The sequence below is a fragment of the Ambystoma mexicanum genome, chromosome 2q, assembly GCF_040938575.1.
Source record: "Ambystoma mexicanum isolate Mex_15411 chromosome 2q, UKY_AmexF1_1, whole genome shotgun sequence".
In the NCBI taxonomy this organism is placed as follows: Eukaryota; Metazoa; Chordata; class Amphibia; order Caudata; family Ambystomatidae; genus Ambystoma; species Ambystoma mexicanum.
In genome coordinates, this window is record NC_090924.1 from 1346620644 (window position 1) to 1346640312 (window position 19669).

At 45.4% G+C, this 19669-nt stretch overlaps 2 protein-coding genes across 4 annotated transcripts in view; one reads left to right on the forward strand and one right to left on the reverse strand.

The window, feature by feature from the left end:
- OSBPL10 (oxysterol binding protein like 10) overlaps positions 1-19669 on the reverse strand; it is a 2898140-nt gene that overhangs the window by 1627116 nt on the left and 1251355 nt on the right. The window lies entirely within an intron of this gene.
- The window catches only part of GPD1L (glycerol-3-phosphate dehydrogenase 1 like), a 255694-nt gene that overhangs the window by 108829 nt on the left and 127196 nt on the right, over positions 1-19669 (forward strand). The window contains exons 3-4 of the mRNA XM_069648809.1: positions 2022-2162; positions 9438-9576. Coding sequence (XP_069504910.1) covers positions 2022-2162; positions 9438-9576 — 280 coding nt within the window. The remainder of the gene's footprint in view (positions 1-2021; positions 2163-9437; positions 9577-19669) is intronic.

Consider the following 19669-nt stretch of genomic DNA (forward strand, 5'->3'; position numbering starts at 1 on the left):
GTCACCATGAGCACATAAGTCTCCCCTTTGGACATTAATGCCCCGATGCTTTGGACACCTAGAAAGTCACCCACACGCAGAGCTCTGAGTACTTCACGTCTTCACTGGCAACACAGCAAAAATGCTGTCTTGCATATTCTCCTCTGCCCACTAACCTCGTCCAGCCCCCCTCGTACATATGCGCCACAGCTGCCTGCAGATAATGCAAATGGCAGGGAAGCACAGTGTAACTATCAGCAATGCAACATGATTACGCTGGCTCCCAATACTAGCCATTGGAAACTGCTTTAAGCCATGTGGCATGATTAACTTATTTTTTATGAAGCTTTAGAGCCTGCACCAGTGGGGTACAACTAGGGACTAGAATGGAGGGACCACTGCACTGATGTAAATGATTGGTGTGACCCTGCTGCGTGTATGGGGGTTAAAGTGGGACGGTGCCTTTCTGTCCGAAGTAAAGTTTCAACAACTCTGCAAAGAGGAGTCCTCATCACATGAGCTAGGTGAATATTAATTTATAACATTGGTGTTTTGGGTCATAGTAACAAGCAAACTCTGATCTTTTGCAAACAATATTCTGTAGACGACGCATGTTTTGACCCTCCTGGGTCCTTGCAAAGGCAATCATATATTGCAAAGTGTAGTACTTGAGAAGTAGAGTAGAAGACAGGCTTCTTAATGTGGTCCTTTTGAAGCGGTGGTTGGTAATCTGGTAGGAGAGCTAATAAATGTAGCTACTGCGAGGTCCTTCAGTGGGCACACCATCATCCAGATTTTTGGGAGAATTCCCTTTATGATGTATATTTCATTGATGGAAGGATGGCGATGCATCTAGAGCAGCCGAGTCAGGTCTCTGTGTCCGTGCGTTGTGCACTGTCATGTATGACGAACCTCGCAGTTGCTACATTCACTGGCTCTCCTCCCAGATTACCAACCTCTTTGCAGAATTGTTGAAACCTGGACCAGAAGGCTCTATCTACAGTGTGGTAGATGACCACCACCCAAGTTGGTGGTCCGAGCCAAAGGAGTGGGCCTCTGACAGCAAAGTTCACTTTACACACAGTATTCGGGCTTGAGCAGGGGTTCGAAAAAGGGAAGTCTTACCTGTACCACTTTGTCTTGGCTAGTATGTTCACATAACAAAGATTCTCGGAATGCTGCGTGGTTAGAGCCTCAATTGCTCATTGGCTTGGGAGCTGGAACCAATGAGAACATTCAATGCCCACTTCTGTTGGTGGTGCAAGACTATTTTTTCGCTTTGTGATCTGCTTTTTAGCAGTAATTGGAGTATGTTATCTTCACTTTAGATGCAGTGCACAGCCAGTGGCACCCAGGTGCGTTTCTGCCCGCCCCATCCTGTGCGTTCACCAGGTGTTTGCACCATTCTCAAACATTGAGCCGGTAATGGCACCACTAGCCAACTCTAGATAGAGGATTTGGAAGTTAGTATTGATGAAGTGCAAATGCATCTCCATTAATGTTACGTTTGTTCTTGTTGGACACTTTCTGTATTCCTCTCATTTGATAACTGACTACCAGGCAGAAGTAATGGGGTTCAATCAGGAAATCCCCGAAAACCTGACTAGTCCAGATTTAGCGACCTATTTTAGCGACTTTGAATGCTGAACATGTACATGGGGTTGAAGGTAAGGTATGTTTTCAAAAACCATTAAAAAGATGGGTAAAGGAGAGGAAGGGATGCAAAAGGGGAAGAAGGTGGCAAAAGGATATGCAGCGTGTGTTCAATACCCTTTAAGAAAAAGAGGAAACGCATTTAAAAAAAATGCTAATTGTCAGCGTTTCCAATTTGAAAAGTGCCATAAAATAAATGAAGCAATTGGGCCTTTTTAAAATGCTTTTGAAAAAATATTTAATTTACTTTTGTTTTTTAAACCGTTTTGTTAGGTATGTGGAGACACACGATGTGTGAATTGATATATATATAATATTCCTGATTGTTTCATGTGCCACTTTGTCTCCAACGTTTGTGGCTAAATTTATATTTTGATTTTTGTGTGTAGGTTGCTGTTCCAAACCTTTCCGATGCTGTGCAAGGTGCCGACCTCCTGGTCTTCGTTATTCCTCACCAGTTCATTCATAAAGTCTGCGACGAGATCAAGGGGAAAGTGGCCCAGAAAGCGCTTGGAATCACGCTTATTAAGGTATAACCTTGTGCGGAATCTGTGAGGGGGGAGGGACCACTTCAATCTGTTGTACAGTTGGCCATTAAAGGATTAGTATGGTGACCTTGCAGCGGACCCATGGATGTACTTGTTGGGGGTCAAGTGATGAGAAAGGGGTGCAAGGGCAGACTCCTTTTCCGTTTAGGAATCCTGGCAGATTGAGTCCTCCAGTATTCGGCATGGCGGAATGTCATTTGAACTGATCAAGTGGTTCCGGGGTCAAAGCGTTTCGTTGTATTGTGTGAAACACTGAGTCCTCTGTGTGGCCATCCCTGCACTCGCGAAGTATCACCCTGACCCGTCTGCTCTCCTCATTGTGCTGCTCCAGCCACGCCAGCATTTTCCCAGCCTTCTCCACAGTTGCCTAAGTTCTGCTTAGTCTATCACCATGTGCTTGCCTGGCATTATCAGTTCATGGAAGAGTAGTACATTTTGAATGGTGTCCCATAGTTCATCCACCATCAGGACAAACCTACCCTGGGGATCTCTCCAGACATTGAGGATGCGGAAGGGCAACAGCTTGTGGAGATGTACCAGCAGCCCTCGGGAGCCTCCTAAGAAGCCTGCATGTGTTGGGGCTCCTGTAATTAGTCTGCCGACTAAAATTGCAGTCAGAGCCTGCCATGTGTGTCAAGGCGGAGAGCCACATATGGGGAGTACCTATTCAGAAACTGGAGAACCGGGCCCGCTTAATCAGAAAACAAGCCATTCACGTTGCAGGACATCAGCTTAAGTTTCCTATTCACATTGGCATCCCCCATCAAGTCACAAAAAGGCCTGTCTGGCAGTGGTCGAAGTGAGCGGGAGCGGTGCTCCTCTACTTCTTTAAATTAAGTTTTACAGCTCCTATACTTTTAATTTAATAAACCATTCCGGAACTGTTTCGTTTTAAAATAACAGTGTAGGAAGAAGTTGAAACTTGCACTTTCAGTACACTGCACTGAACATTCCCTTATACAGCAGGCAAATGTGTTTGGTGGTTTGTATTGTGTGTGGGAGCGGGCACGGCAATGTAGTTTTCGAGGAGATGAGCCGGCCAGCAGGGAACATAGTTCCACTACTTCTTTTCTTACACTTCGACCACTGCTGTATGGTTGGACCTAAACCCGCACCCCAAATACACCCAGAATGCAACCCCTGCCCTTTGTGTTTATATGTCAATATGTGCTGCATAAAAAACATTTCGAATCTCAACTGTACAGCCGCCCCATTCCCCATACTTTGCCTCAACTGGAAGTACCTGTTGCCCAAACATGTGACTGAGTTGTCACCAGCCTAACAAAAGGGGGCGCGGGGGGGATTGCAGCGTCGCACTCCCAACAAGCCTGAACCAAAGAAAGAATAATAAGAGCCGGTGACAAAGAGGCAGATAATACAAGAGGGCTCTGTCTTCTCTGTTTGCGCCCGGGTCGCCTCCATGCCAGCGGGCAACATTCATGGCCTGTCCGTTGTCCCCACATTGAGGTAGCAAGTACCATTCATTGCAGAGGGGGTTTCATTCTGCACGCCACGACTGTGGTATCCACTGGGGCAAGAGTCCCCGGCGACCAACATTGTGGTGCATCGGCAGGTCGTGGTCGGTCTGGTATGTCCATTGTAGTCCCCCCTGCGCTCACGCCCTCCAGGATCTCTCCCCAGGTCTCTATGTAGTCCAGCGCCCAGCCATTGGGGTCGTCGGAATGCAGCACAAACTCGGGAAATGCGGCACTGATTTGGACAGGAATTGCGGTGGGGTTATCTGGCATCTTCTCACCCCGCCACCGAGTCAGCAGGGTTTGAGGATCCACTAGCCTAAGTTAATCTTTGTTGAAGGATCAGTTGGCGTGCGACTGAGCAATTCAGCACATGTTCAGACTGTGCGCTGGCTCGATAGCACTCCCATTGTCGGGAATTCTTAAATTATAACAGGAAAGCTGGGTAAGCTTAAAGGATTTAAACGTAAAGAAGGGAAGACTGGTGCTATTGTTAAGGGATCCGTTTGACAGAATTGGTTTGGTCTGGTAAGGAGCAGTTGAGATTTTGGATTGGTTAGTTCACATTGTGTTGGGGGCGGGGGGGAAGAGTCTGGGATGTGGTTCAATCCTAGGAATGTTTACAAGACCAAATTGATTGATTTTTGCTGTGTCTCCAAACACATCTGAGGTCTTGGGCCTGGTCAAGGTTTTCTGCATCATAGACTTCTCTTTTGCATATCAGGCGGAGGTTTTGTGCCACATCACGGTTTGTCACCTTCTTGGGAATTAACTGTTTTTATAGGATACCATTTGGGCTAGCATCAGATGCTGCTGTGTGCCAACGTATGCTGATTTGAGGGAGAATGATGCTATGTGGGGTGCTCTGGTGTACCCGGCTGATTACTCAACATGCACAGTGCAAATAGGCTTTAAATGTGGTGGATTAGTTGGGTTGTTGTGCCGCATATCTTCAGGTGACAAGTTGGGTTTGATAGATGCTATACCTGTCACTGTCCAGGAGATGACCAGTTGAGGTAATGTTCGGGATTTGTCATTGTTCTAAGCTTTGGAAAATGTCACCACAAAAGTGGAGCAGTTAGATGCGTGGCTGATGAAAGGAGTAAGGCCTGTATGGGATTTGGAATGGGACTAGGAGCTTAGGTTGATAGAGATGTGTGAGGCACCCACTTTGGGCATGTTTGTTACCGCCAATGCCAATGGTATTGGGGTCAGGAGCCATGTTGGCAGTGTTTTGGCATGGAGAATGTGGTGTGCACATCTAGAAGCCTAAAAGGCGCAGAGCACAACTACACTGTGGTGGAGAGAAGAGCGACAATATCCTTGGCATGGACAATAGAGAGAGTGTTTTTGTTGTGCGGCATGCAATTTGCAGTAAAACCGATCGTAAGCCTTTTGGTTAAACTGTTTTCATGGAGATGCTGGTAAGAAGCCTATCGCAGTGGCCTTTAGCCGTGCAGAATTATACCTCAAATGATTTATTTGGGAGGAGATAAAAGCAAGGCTTTTTTGCGTAGCTGAGGGGAGACTTCTCTTAATGCTGCCAGTGTTGAAAGATGGGAGCAAAACTGGGTGACAGAAGTAGCAAGTGTGGGAATGTTGGTGTCTTGGGATGAGTAGACCATGATTAAGGATGGGAGCGAGGCATTAACACAAGTGAGGAGGCAGATTGTTTGTGAAACGGGAAGGAACTGGGTTCGAAATAATTGGGTGAGCATTGCGGATGTGGGGGATATCTGAGGCTCCAAGGTGATGCCTCCTGCCGGGAGGCTATGATGAGAGGCTATGATGAGTTGGGAATGTAAGGAACATTTAGGAAAAATGACTAAAGCGGGATTGAACTGCCATGTTACTTGCCATGGATGAATTTGCAGGTAGAACGGATAATGAGCAATGTTGGAGGGGGGGGGGGGCCTGCAGTGACACATTTAGGAGGCATTCACGGTATCAATGACTGGTCCTAAGGAACTGCGGGTAAAACTAGCATTGAACATAATGGACCCATCCTGGCGACCACCTCTCCAAGTGGATGGACTGAAGGAAAGACCGGATAGTGGTGAGGATCCGAGAGGGGTTCTATTCATAGATGTTTTCCTCTGGGGGAAATTGTAGCTGACAATGAGGTTCATTTCAGATATAACGAGAACTATAGTGGAAGAAATGTGGCAAACCTTTGCACACATCTCTTTACCGCCAGCCTTGTGCATATGAACCATTTACATTTGGCACTACCAAATGCCATGCTCGGTTTATCGCACCATCCTACATTCCAAAAAATAGTCACCATTTTGTTTTCCTCAAGGGAGTATCCTAGTCGGCTCCAGCCAGGTTGGGGCGCAAGTAGGAGTCTGCTACTGTGTGGGCAGAGGTGTAATTATGGAGTAGGCTGGCAGCTGGAAAGAACAAGCATAATTGGTTTGACTACCTGGTAAATGAGCAGGCGTGGAAGGTGGGTGACTGTTTAGGTGAGGAATGCGCGCAGATTGTCCTTTCGTGGGGACCGCAAAAGGAATGTGGTGTTTGTGGAAGGGGGAATATTTTGCCTGTTGGTGCTGGCCAAACATGCAGGACAGGAATCGTGTGAAAAGGCAAACGGCTGTGAAATGCACAGGACATTGATGGGGAAGCTATGTGTCCTCCAGGATGGAGGAGGGATTTTGCAGATGAATACATTATCACAATGTGTTTGTTTCATCATGCATTTTAAGTATCTTGCCTGTGCATTTCTTTACCTTTTTTTTCTTTCCCTGTTTTTCGCGTTTGTTTCCAAGCGGGAGGGGATGTTTTGGCTTTCACTGTGTGTGGAAAATAGGGCTGCATATTCTGAAACAGTGCCAGGAAATGTCTTTATAAGGCATTATAATGGGCCAGAAAATTCATCGTGTTGCCTTTACCCCGAAGAAAGTAAAACATGCCATTCCACAGTATGAAAATATGTCCAGGCTGGCTGCTGCACCAACATGCACAAACGGAGGCCTGATTCTTGCCTGGCGCACAAGCATTCATACGCCATGCCTGCTCAGTTCACACGCACCCATACCACTTTCTCTCGTTCACATGCGCACTTTTTAGTTTTGGCTGTTAAGTGGTTCTACAGTGCCACCTATAACCTGAAACTATTGCATTAGAGGATAGCCAGGGAGAAATGGTGCATGCAGAGGGACACCAAGCTTGTAGGTGTTGGTTATTTACCCACCCATTGATTGCCCATGGCTATGCTAATAGCTATGGCCATTCCTACCCACTTCCCGTCTCTCCCCTCCCAAAATACATCCTCGTTGTATCTTTTTGGACTAACTTTTTCAAGCTTTTACATCACAATGTGTACCCGAGGTGCCTGACAGTGTTTTTTCAAAGCAGTCTTCTGAGAGTTAAGGAGTTAATTGGAGCTGTAAATGCGTGCTGCTGGTGTAATAATGTCTTAACCTGGCCTGCTTTCAGCCACTCTATTTTAGAAGCACAGCGCGTGTCCTGTTAAAAACAGTAATGCCAACAGTTTTGGCTTGTGTAAAAGTATTATGCATTTGCCAGGCACTGCTATTATATGCCCATGTACTCGCACCATTTTGCAGCTGCTACCATCAATGGCCAGTGAATACAACTAAGGCAAAGACTGACAAATGCCTTTCCCGTTCTACACAAAAGCCCAAACTGTTGGCATTGCCAATACTTGTTTTGTTGTTGCCCGCATGCATCCATGGTCTGGACTTCACACACCGCCTTCACAATGGCCCTCTGGCTCTGGTGCAGCACGCAGCAGGAACCAGCAAGCAAGGCGAGCCTGCTGGCTCTTATACTTGCGGGGTGGAGCCAGAGCGCCTCATCTCACCGTCCCCGAGTCTCTGGTATTTGCAGGGAGGAGAAGGAAGGCCCACTGTGCACACTTAGCCCAGCAGTCCCCCAATCTGCTGTGCAAGCCTGGAGAAGCAAAATGCACCCCGCCCTACATGGCTCATTGCGTATTCACGATGGGAAACTAGGACTAGTATAGGGAGACCACGTGTCCCTGCTCAGGTAAAGGCGGCTTGGCGGTGCTCGGTGTTTTCAGTGGGCTGCTTGGCTTCTCCATAATGTGTGCCAATTAAAGACGCGCCGCCCCTGCTGTGGTGACCCTTGTAGTGTTACTCCAATTTCATTTAGATGGCACTTCCTAAGTGGATCTGCTCATGCAGGTAAATATTCCTCGAGATGAAAGCCCGTCTGGCACAGCTGAAGGGCGCATGAGATCATTGGAACTGCGCATGTGCTCTGACTTTGAATGGTTTTTCTTTACTTGTTGGTTGTATAAATGGTTGTGTGGAGGAAAGGGTACTGCAGTCTAAGAGTATGAGTCACTGCACTAAATGACCTGAATAAAAACCTGGCGTCATTATTGCTTGCAATTGTGGGACCATCAGTCATGGGTTGAATTGTTCTGCTTCAAATGTGAATGCATTTGTAATAAATTTCTTTGATTGCGGACTAGTGCCTCTGCTACAGAGCTTCCTCCCACGTGGAATTAGGTTTTGCGTAAACCCTTTAATTTGCGTTCTTCGCTGATGTAATCTGTTATGTTAATATCTCCTAGGTGGTGGTGTTATATGCGAGTAATCTCGTATCTTATTGAAATAGCGATGTATTTCTGGGGAAACTAGGACATGCAACTTCTCACAAGGCCTCCCTTCTCAGGATATCAAGTGGGTCATGGATCTGGGATTTCCTGCCGCTATGATGGTGGTGCAGAGTTTGGCACCTGATTCACGTTCTCTCCCTCCTATTAAAGTAATGTGACTAGTGGGCTGGTGTGCGCAGAACTTGCAACCACATCATGCTCGGTGAAACTCTGCATTGGTGGTCCCACCTTATTAAGCTAGATGTTTCAGTCGGTTATTGCATTGACCTGCAGATAGAATATCTCTGCTGCTTTGACACACAATTCTGTTGTACAAAGCGCCTTACAAATAATAAGTAAAATCTCTCCTTGCAAGAGACCCCATTTAATGAATCCGAGTGGCACTGGAGCATTGCCTTTGGGGAAGCCTGCTGAAGTTCATAAGTGCTACCTATTGGGGGATATTGGACTCCTATTAAAGCAGGTGCTTGGCATTGTGTGGTGGAAACTGTTGTCAATAGTGCCTATCGTGGAGACGAGACGCAAAGGGGAGAACATACCAAGAGCACAGGCCAAGGCATGGCTAAACAATGCACACTAGGTGGACATCCCACAGGGCTTTCCACGTGCCCAAGAGATGACCTAGTTCTTCAGTTCAGATGCCCGCTTTCCAACTTTCCGTTGATCGATGTTGGAACTTGTTCTTCGTTCCCTTCAGTTCTCATCAAAAAAGCAGATTCTTTTGTATTTCTGAAATTGCTTTCTGGTTTTCCGGCAGCTAAGCAATTGTTTCCTTTTGATGTGTTCCAAGACGCTGTTTTTTTAATACGAAATCCAAAGGAGGAGAGCCGCCTTGGTCATTTACTGTGCAGTGTGCAGGCTGCTTTATTGAATTCCCAGCCGATTGCCTCCGACAGGGATGGATTTGATATAGAAAGCCTTGTTTTGGGTTATCAATTAATATTTTTATATTTTCTGGCCCAGTCCTAAAGTATTGCCATAGGGAGATCATATGATTGTTTCTTCTGTGACTGAAAATCTGTATAACATTCGAAGTGTTTGCATTTATGTGCTTTCTTCCCCTCTATTGGCATCTATCTTCTCAGTAACGTAACTCTGATGCTGACAGACCGTTAGTGATTACGTCTAATTATTTCTCCCCTCCTAACTTCTCTTAAATGCTCTCTGCAGGGAATAGACGAAGGCCCGGAGGGACTTAAACTCATTTCTGATATCATCCGCGAGAAGATGGGAATGGACATTAGCGTCTTAATGGGTGCCAACATTGCCAATGAGGTGGCAGCGGAGAAGTTCTGTGAAACCACCATAGGTAATGTACCATTTAATTAACTGTGGAAATGAAGATGTGCGGGGGTGTTGTACTATATTGGATTGACAACTACTCCCTTTCGTTCATCGACCACCTTGGGGCCCGGGTATACAATAGTTGAAATGTGTACTGAGGGCAGTATCTAGTTGATCTTCCAGCCCTGCTGAAGTTCTTCATGGAGTGTCTGGTCCACGTAGGCAAACCTACCTGCTCCTTTTTCTTTCTTCGCTTGTATAACAGTCGATCATTAAGTGTCCCCCGAATAGATGGCATGAAGTAGTAGTTTCTGCAAGATGGCTTTCCTCAACTCGTGATATGATTGCTAGCTTTTACAGAATCCATGCATTTATACTCCTCTTTCCGATCTATTGCTTTCTCTCTGCTCATGCTTTTACAGCCTCCCTTTTTGCTCCGTACACTTGAATCTCGAGGTCTACTTTTAGGGCTGCTTGGGGTCAAACCGCCTTAATCCCCTTTGTTCCAGTAGTAGCGCTTTCATGTCATTTTGCTATCCATCCCTCTTCCTTTCAGCACTAATTCATAGATCAACATCTGTTACCTAGCTTAGTCTCACTATTGTATTTTATTTTATTCAATGGAGAAAACGTTTGCTAAACACCCACAAACCTACCTCTAATATATCGTACCCTAAAGGAATGTTTAGGCGGAGCCAGCATTGGCTGGTGACGGTTTCTAGGTCATGTGACCACTGTGATCTTCTCCTGGCGAATAAAATTCAAGTTTTCATATCTCTTTTTTTGGATTAACTGAAAGTATAATGCAGCGTTGGTAAATGGAAAACCTTTGAAAGTCCCAATTGCCTTTTTTTTAAATAATTGACGCTAAAATGCATCTTCCAGTCGAAGAATGCAGGTGTATATTCTGTGTTAAGGAGGTGGAAACCACAAGGCACCTGCTAACGTAATGTCCAGCACTGACAGTTCTATAGCAAGAATGATAGGCACTTTGTGTACCATGGAGCAGTATTGGTGAAATATCAGTTCTGGTCAATTGTGTTTAGCACCTCTTCATGAATTTTATTAAATAGCCATGTATTTGATATTCAAGACATGTAGATGGTATGATGGGTACATTGGAACACTGATTATTATTGTAATTTGCTTTTTCTATTTGGTCTGGTAGTAGGTTAGTTTCTAACGGGATTTAATAATTCATGGATTTATTGTATCATTCTAGAACTGTGGTGATGTGATGTTTTCATGTAGGTTTTATGATGTCGAAGGTTTACATAAAATAACGGGCGTATTTGTAAAGCATCTTGGCGCTAATAACAGATGTTTGTTACTCAACTTAATGGTACTCATTTTATCGACCTCGGAAGGATGAAGGGCTCAGTGGACCTGCCAGGATTTGAATCTGTGACCATGAGGTCAAACACGTCACTGTAGTGGATGAATTAGTCCACTGAGCCACAGACCCGGCTCAAGGTTTAAGCCTTATACAATAAAAACAGTTCTAGCCAGGACATTGTAGTGATTCAATGCAGCTGATATACTATGTGACATTACAAAATACAATCTCAAGTAAATGGTACAGTCTCCAATGTTACCTCACTAGTCCTCAAGCGTCACAATGGTTTCCTGACTTGCCTACAGTGTGGCAAATGCAAAGTACCCTTCCCATTTTTTAACAGTGCGGTGTCCGCAGTCTTTTCCACAAGTCATGGTTGCCATCCATTTGAGTCTAGACTGTCCCAGCGACTCAATGGCCGCTGTGGCAACACTGGAAGTGGAAGAAGTGACCTGTCTGTACTGTGACGTTCTCCACAGCACGCCAGACAGCGGTTTAGTCTTCCCCCAAGATGTGCCCACTACATGCAGATGCTGTCTATATTCTCTTGCTCCTACCTTCAGTCCTTGTTACAAAACCTTTTCGTTTCGCTCTCAACCCTCAGAGCTATGGAATACAGCTCCATCTTGGATATTTCTTATTTTTTAATGCCTTTGAGATTTATCCCCACAAATTCCTTGCACACTCCACTTGCTCTCACGTCGTCAGGCCTTTGGCCCATAGCGAAGTCTGGCAAGGTGGAAGCCGGCCAGGATTGTCACTACCTCTTCTCACATTGCCTCCATTACAGACGCCTGGAGAACAAGGCATCACAGGACCTTGCTTCTCAGGTGAGCCCTTCGGACATGGGTCAGAAATGTGAGGGCAACACCAAAGTTATGTGATCTCTGTCCTGTGCTCCTCACACATTAAGGGTACTGAAAAGTAGTGTCTTGACAGCTGTTGGTGAGAAATGGTACTGGAGGGGTGTCTTCTGACATGTAATTGGATTTCTGGACCTTGGCTCAAAATTTACTATAGTATGTGTAAATAAAGAAATCTCTGTTCACTCTGTCCTTTAAGTTAAGCATCCTTTAGCTCCCATGTCCTGTTTTAGAGGCCACCATATAAAGCATCACCGATGGTGTCAACCCAGTGGTGTTTCTCATTTGTGGTTAGATGGTGAATCTATGTAGGCTCATCCTTTCACACAGCTCTTTGTAGGTCTCGCAGAATTTCCCTGTATGCATTTTTTGCACTGGATGAGCTATAAAACATTTGGTGATCTGCATTTATATGTAGTATTCGGTTCTGCAGGGTTATGGTAGAAGATTTGTTGGCATGTTATTCATCTCCTGATGTTGCACTGGTTGGTTCCAGGACTACTTTGTTCTTGATCTAGTGGAAATGGTTTCTTGGGTAATTGTTTTCAATCGTGGGAACTCAAATGCTACTCTCAATGTGTACTGTTTTTAAACCATTGTGTTCCCTTCTTCCCAGTGGGTTATGGTATTTCAGATAAGACTGAAATTCCAGACCCATTCCATGCATACTGTTCCTTCAGCCACTGAAGTTTAAATGTCCTCCCCACCCCCCTTTTTTTTCCGAATGATCTATGCTGTGGCACTTTCTTTAGTAATTCCTTCACTCTGCCACATCTGATGATGATGGAGTCTGCATCGCTGCATATTATTTTCAGTTAGTCCAGTACAAGGTATCTAGTCCTGCATCTTGTGAGACCTCACCCTTTCCAAACCCAAGCGGAATGGAACACAAACTATTTACAAACACCTAGGCCAGGGGGTGTAGGAGTAACACATTTCACCTGTGGTTCTGGAGTTCAACCCGACATGTTCTGCCAGTGTTAAACCATGTATAGCCTTTCCCTTCCTCGCTTCCTGCCTTGAGCATGTCCAGAATACATTTCCTTCGGTCTTCCATTTGCACTCATCCACTGCAACCATTCCACCACATGTTTTTACTAGAATAGATCCAGAAACGTCATTGCCTCTGGCAGTTTGATGTGCACATGTTCTTGCAAGTGCACCTCCCGGGCCAACACCAGTTTATTTTCTTTTGGGAAGAAAAGCCTCGTACTCCTAGATTGCTTACACTCCTTCTCAGGGCCTCAATGTAAGCCCTTTCTCTGGAAGAGCCACCTGGGCCTCTCTAGTTCTCACAGGCCTGCCCATCATAAACTCCAAGGGAGCTACTGATGTCACTGCTCCACCACCCTTGAACCCCAGAATCTCTTGTACTGCATCTCCCGAGGGGTTGTCAAAACTTTTATAAAGCGTTTCCTTGGCACTCCGATGTTTGCCACTTGTAAAGTTATTAGGAGATAAGTTATTTTGAAAACATTTCACTCTGTAGCGTGGGCACGGTATATGAACTTTGCGGGTGACATACTTGCCTCCCGAGTTCTTCTATATAGTCTACCATCACAGTATGTTTGCCAGAGTACTAAAACCTCCATGGGGACCGTTATGTCATGTGTCAGTTTGCTCCACTTGGCAGTGGGAAGTTCCAGCGGCTCCTGTTTTAAGCACTTTGCCTGCTCATGCCGCAAAATCCTTTGCAATGCAATTGCCCAATTTGCCCTTTCCTAGCCACATAGCCTCTCTGCCCGGGAAGTGCTTAGTGGCTTTGGTACTCCTATGACTAATGTGTTCTGCCCTGGCCAGCCTTGTGGCCTTTGGCAGTACTTTCTCTTCTCCGAACACCAACCTACCTTCCATGGATAACTCTTCTGAATTTATTGGAAGCGATGTTTCCAATCTACCAGCTTGGTTGAGTGCCGCCCATGCTCTCATGTAAACCAGCTCTGCTCTTATCAAGCTATCAGTATTTACGTGCACCCATACAGTGTCCCCTCACAGGCTCCTCAATATTACAAACAGGGTTTATAGTGAGTATTTTGAAGGCCAAAATGTCAAATTTTACTGAAAAAAAAAAAATCCGAATGTCTTTTGTTTGAAAGGGGGGGGGGTGGGGTTTCCCCCAAACCCCCCTTTTTTTGTAACCCTTTTTAAAAAAAAGTTGGTAAAATGTTTTTGACATATTTGTCATTCGAATTTTTTTTTGCACATATTAACTGGATACCATGCTTGCAGTCTGGTAATCGGCTGTAGAAGCTCCAGAGGATAACTTGTTAAGATTGGCGAGTGGTTTATATCGGTCTTCATATGTGCTCCCGCACCTCCTTCATATGTGCTCCCCCACCCCAGCACAACATGGCTGAAGTTTTGATTGACTAGCACACAGGCTGGTTTTTTTCTCAATGAGCTAGTGATTGGTCTCAGAATTTTCCAGCACTCAAAACACTTGGGTTACAATCCATTCCTTTTGCAACACAGACCTCAAACCAATGCTCCTCTTCTTGGGATTCAGTGGTTGGAGAGGCATTATTTCATTAATGAACTGTGAAGCTAAGCTCTTCTGCTGGAATTTCACTACCGTATGCGTCTGTCCTCAGTGAGTGGACCCATAGCACCTGCAAACCTTTTATGCAAACGTAGAGTAATAGTCCAATATCCTAATGAATAACCGTTCTCCTTTGCAGGAATTGGGCATGCGTCTGATTGAAGGAGATTCTCTCTGGGCCTCACGCCCGTAGCTAATATGCTGTAACCGTCCAGCACATACTTGAGGTACTTGCATTTCTTCCCTTTGATATTCAGCCTCTCTTTGAGCCTAGCCAGTATCTTGCCTAGTGTCTTTCTGTTCGTCCTCCCTTGCAAACAGCACCAGGATGTCATCGTGGCACACCGCCTTTGCATCAGCCTTAACGTCTTGTGGGAAAGAGAAAGGCTGTCCATGCTGACCTGAAAGGCATCCTACAGAACCTGTTTATGCCCTTCCATGACGACGACTTGCACAGGCGCCTCGTAATAAGCAGATCCTAGATAACGGGAGTGCACCTTATCCACCGACTAGACTCAATTGCCCTGCGACATAGGGCAACGGATGGTGTCAAGCGCAATGTTTGCATTCAAGAAACGCAAGTCTACACACATACGTACATCCACATTTACTTTTTTTGCAAGACAATCTGGAAGACCAACTCTGATGACTCTGCTGCTATGACATTAGAAGTGCCGTAGCACTGCGAAAGACCTAGCTCACAGGTCATTATTTTCCTTTTATTTAGAGTTTGTACTATACATGAATATTGCCTTTTAAAGGAATGGATTTACATATCAAGTTTTCAGGTCTGTATTCCTCTCAGAAGTGGATTCATATTTTTGCACTTGGACTTGCAAATGAAACTTTGGGCTGCTATTTAACCCTGTGCTGCTATTGAATTAACTTGTATACTTTGATTGGTGAAGCCACTATTTTTCTTGCAAGTGTGTCCTTTACATATTTCGCTATTGCTGCTATTCTATTTTGTGTTGCTAAACAATTGATTTGACTGTCCCGTTAGCTTAGTATTTTCACTTTAGTCGATGTATTGTTGCTCGTACTGGCTTTTTATATTGATCTTGGTTGTCCTTTATCAGGTCACATTTACTGATGACGAAGTGTTTATCCATTTTAGTTGCATAATCGTTGAGTGCGAAGTGCAGTGAAGCGTGTGTTCTGTGTGGTGGAATAGTCAGCCGCAGCGAATAGACGTGCCTTGTGCTACTGCCTACGGCGTGGAATCTTGCTGTGGCTCCTTTAAGGAACTTATTTTGAAAGGTCTCTTTACTGTGGAGTCCAGTGCGTGTTCTGGTGTGGGAAGGTTTTCTTTTCCCGCGCAGAGCTTGCTTTTTAGGACTCCAGCGTGCGCCCTCCCCACCCCAACTTCCACTTCATTGTGTCGCTTTCCCCGGTGTCTACACACTCGCAGTGAGTACTTGTCTTTGTTTCATCTACAAGGAACTATGCAGAGCCTCACGTGACTGGGGAAAGCGTAGTCGCAGCCTGATCTCGTCTCATGGCAATACTGCTAACTTGCCCCGCTCAAAAAAAAGGCAACCCTGATACTCTGAATAGGAAACTATCAAAAATCTCTTTTCTACTGTCCACCAATACTGGGGCCGTTACTAGCCCCAAGTCCATGGCGCTGCCCCCGCTTTTTTCCAGTCACGCAGCCGGTGCAGAGAAATCCGCTTTAGGATCACCAACGATAATTCCCTTCTGTACCTATGTCTGAGCCTGCAGAGGGACTCCTTGGGTGGCATGGACTTGCTAACAACATTGGCTCAAACCTGTCTTCGAGCCCGGACCTCCAACGATTGATATCCTCCTTGAACTCCTTTGACTCTACTAGTGATGAGACATCTTTGCTATGGAGGCAGCGTTCCTTTCAGAGGCCTCCACTGTCTGTATACCCCCCTCAACTGCAAATATGGTGGCTGCCAAATTGGAAGCTTTATTAACTCTATGCTCCGGTATTGCGGAGTAACAGCATGACTTTAAATACATCTTGGCCAAAGTAGTAGATGTGGTGTTAGAGTCTCATTTAAACAATATGTGAGATCCAGTGGAGGCTGTAACAGGAAATAATGGCAAAGAGGACATTTTGACCAGTGCCATTTCCTTGGTCACCCCTAGCAATTTACAGCGCGGCCCCTCTTAACATTCGATCAATCATTCTGCTCTTGCTAGTGAAAGGCTGCAACTTGAATTGCTCCAGCTACGCTAGCTGAAGCAAATGATGTAATGTCTTACTGGCATCAGGAAGCGCTGTAAGCGCAAACCACCTACGTTGGGGGCTTTGCCGGAGGTGCCATTGTCTATTATTGCATCTTCTACTTGCATATCCACATGTCCATCTGAAAGCATTGCTGCTAAGAAAGCATGAATCACGAACGATTTAGGAGATGGCACGATCCGGCAGGTCCTGTTGCATGGCTCTCTTGACAAATGGCTGATCGTGAATGACAACCAATCTGGTATAGTCCTCTCACGACACACCGACTCCACTAGGATGTTTAAAACTGCTTTAAACGCACTTTAGTAGTTTCCACAACCACTACTCTGCCTGCTCCTTTTGCCGCTGAGTTAACTCGACCTGCTTCTGTAATGCCTTCTAGTAGTATTTCTTTACCCTGTATACCTTCTACTCCAACTACTTGGGGCATATCTAGTAAGAAGCCAGCTAGGGATATTTTTCCCACTGGGAAATGGGTTAAATTGTCTGAGCTTAACCTGCGTCCTGAAAGTCCTTTTCTAAATCTCACTGTATTGATGGATCTGTGGCATAGCATACCTTGCCTAATACATATTTGTACCAATGATCTGCTTCAAATTAAATTACCTAAGATGGCTAGTCCGACGGACTGGGCACTGATTGAATTAATATTTCCTGCTAGTCTTTCACTTATTCAGTTCTTGCATTACTGAATTACATGGGTTAGGATTTGCGCTTACTGTTTGTAGGAAGCATATTACCAACACACCTAATACTGTTTGCTCTAAATTTTCATCTTCCAAGTTGACTCCTGTTGACACGCTCTCTCCCGAGATATCGAGCCTACATGCGCTATTAGAGTGCCCGAGGACTATTCTATCGGAAGAACAACCGGTTGTGCAATGGATTCCCGGCACTTTGAACGTGAATCATTATTGACCTATTAGTCATATGTCTGGCATTAACTGGCTGTGTTGGAACTCCTAGGGTTATCGCTCCTTTCTAGCTCACCCTGAGGTTATGGCTCATGTCTAATTGTGATACTTTTTTATTGCAAGGAACTCAGCTTGTTAAAACTTTCAATTCAGATGACTTTGAGGTTTTATGCTGCACAACAAGCCAGAGGTCGCCCCATCGGGGGGGGGCTAGCTATAGGAGCATGTGCCCAATTTGAACTAAGACCCTTTCCTTTGGATCCTATGTCACCATTTGGAACGCCCTCTCTGACCACAGTCCATGTGTAGGAGGTTCTAGAGTTTAGAATAAGAGATGCTTGTGTGCATTTTTTGGACTTAGGTGGCTGGCTAGGCTCCAGTAAGCAGCCCAGAGGTCAGGCATGTGGGTGGGCGCTGTTGGTGGTTTAGGATAGAGTGCTGTTGCTGAAGATTCGATGTGTGCCCAGCTATACCAAATTTTATTTTCGTTTGTAGCCGCTGTGTACTAGTGGCAGAGGGGCCTCAGTCTGGGGTTTCAGTGTGAACAGCTACGTGCACTGCTAGACCGTAATGGCATAGCCATAGCTGCATTCTATTGTGCACATGTGGGCGTGCCTGTGTCCACAGACGTGGTGGAAGGTATACGTACTGTATGTTTTGTTGTAGTTCGGCTGCAGCTTTTTTTTGTCCAATGTGGACGGTATGGTCTCATTATTCGTGGTCTCTCTGGAGCAAAGTCTGAGCAGCAGGGCGCGTCCCGGAGGGCAGGTGTGGGGGATGAGGACGACGATAGGGGGGAGAGGGAGTACAACTGTGAGGGCGAGTTTGTTTTCACAAAGGCAACCCACAACAAAGGGGAGGGGGCACGCCTAACAAAGGATACTACAGTAGGAATTAAGGCACTTTAGTATCTGGATGTTAGCCCCCTCATCCCAACAATGAATGGTTTAATGCAGTGGCACCTGTATATGTGAACAGCTGGGTGGTGGGAGAGACACCTTACTAGGGTACATCAGACACTAAATAGACTGGCACCTAAATTTGTAGGCAGTGAAGTATAGTGGTACCTGAGTTTGGGACACTTGTATAATGGAAGAAAAGCCTAATGGGTCTTTCAGCAGTCAAATATAGTAGCACCTAGGTGTGGGGCACATGGATAATGGGAGTAAAATCACCTAAATGGGTCCTTCAATCTCGCACAATCTTACAAAAATCAGTCTAAATACGAGGCTATCTGGCACAATCTGGCTAAATGCTTTACAGGCGATAAGATAGGTTCAGACACCCTAACTGGGAGTGGGGGGGGGCAGTTATTGCTGGTCACTATGTTCAGACCTAATCTTCACAATTCTGTCTAGATGTGACGCAATGCTAGTCTTCACCAGGACATAATGTGAATGCCTAAATTGGACGCACAGCAAAAGTGCAAACACTTAGATACGCTGTATCTGAATAGATACAGCTATCCTATGCTGTAGTATGGTTTAGTATGGGACACAACAGTGAATAACACCACTGAGTGTTTGTTACAAAGCATTGAAGGGGTATTCTTTACTAACTGTCTGATTTTGGTATGCTTATGTTGTGTAGGTACTAAGAGAGGCAGGTCTTATTGGAATACAGTGGTTTCTTTACACCCACCCAGACCACACTTATCTTGTCAGACGTTGGTTGATGGCTGGCTACTGGCTTCGCAGACTAACACGGGCAAACATGGTCTGGAGATGCTTCTTCGGGAGCTCCCCCTTGTCTTTGGGCCCTTATCCGAAGGGGCTGCATGGGCAGTGGGCTGCCTTGGGAGGGAGGGGGGAGGTTTGGGTAAGATCTTCTGGAGGGAAACGGCCAATTACAGACAAGGGGCAGAGGTGAGGTCACACAGATGCGGCAGAGAAATGGGGAAAAAACTCCAGAAGGCAAGTGGAAATGGCTGCGTAGCTGAAAAGCGCCGGAAAACCCCACGCTCAGGACCAGGGTATTACCATACCACAGTAAACTGAAAGAATGTCCAGAGGACGTGATTTCTTATGGTATCAACATTTATTTAGAATGATACATCATTTGTAAGGAATGAATCTGTCATAAATTGATAAACACATTAAATTTCATTAATGTTGCAGGAGAGCATAGAAATACATAAAAGCCATACAATTTCTCTCCATTCACAGTGAACCATTCACTCAATAAACTACATTCAGTGCCAAACATTCATCCACAAGCCACTTAAAACAAAAAATGATGGAACATTTGT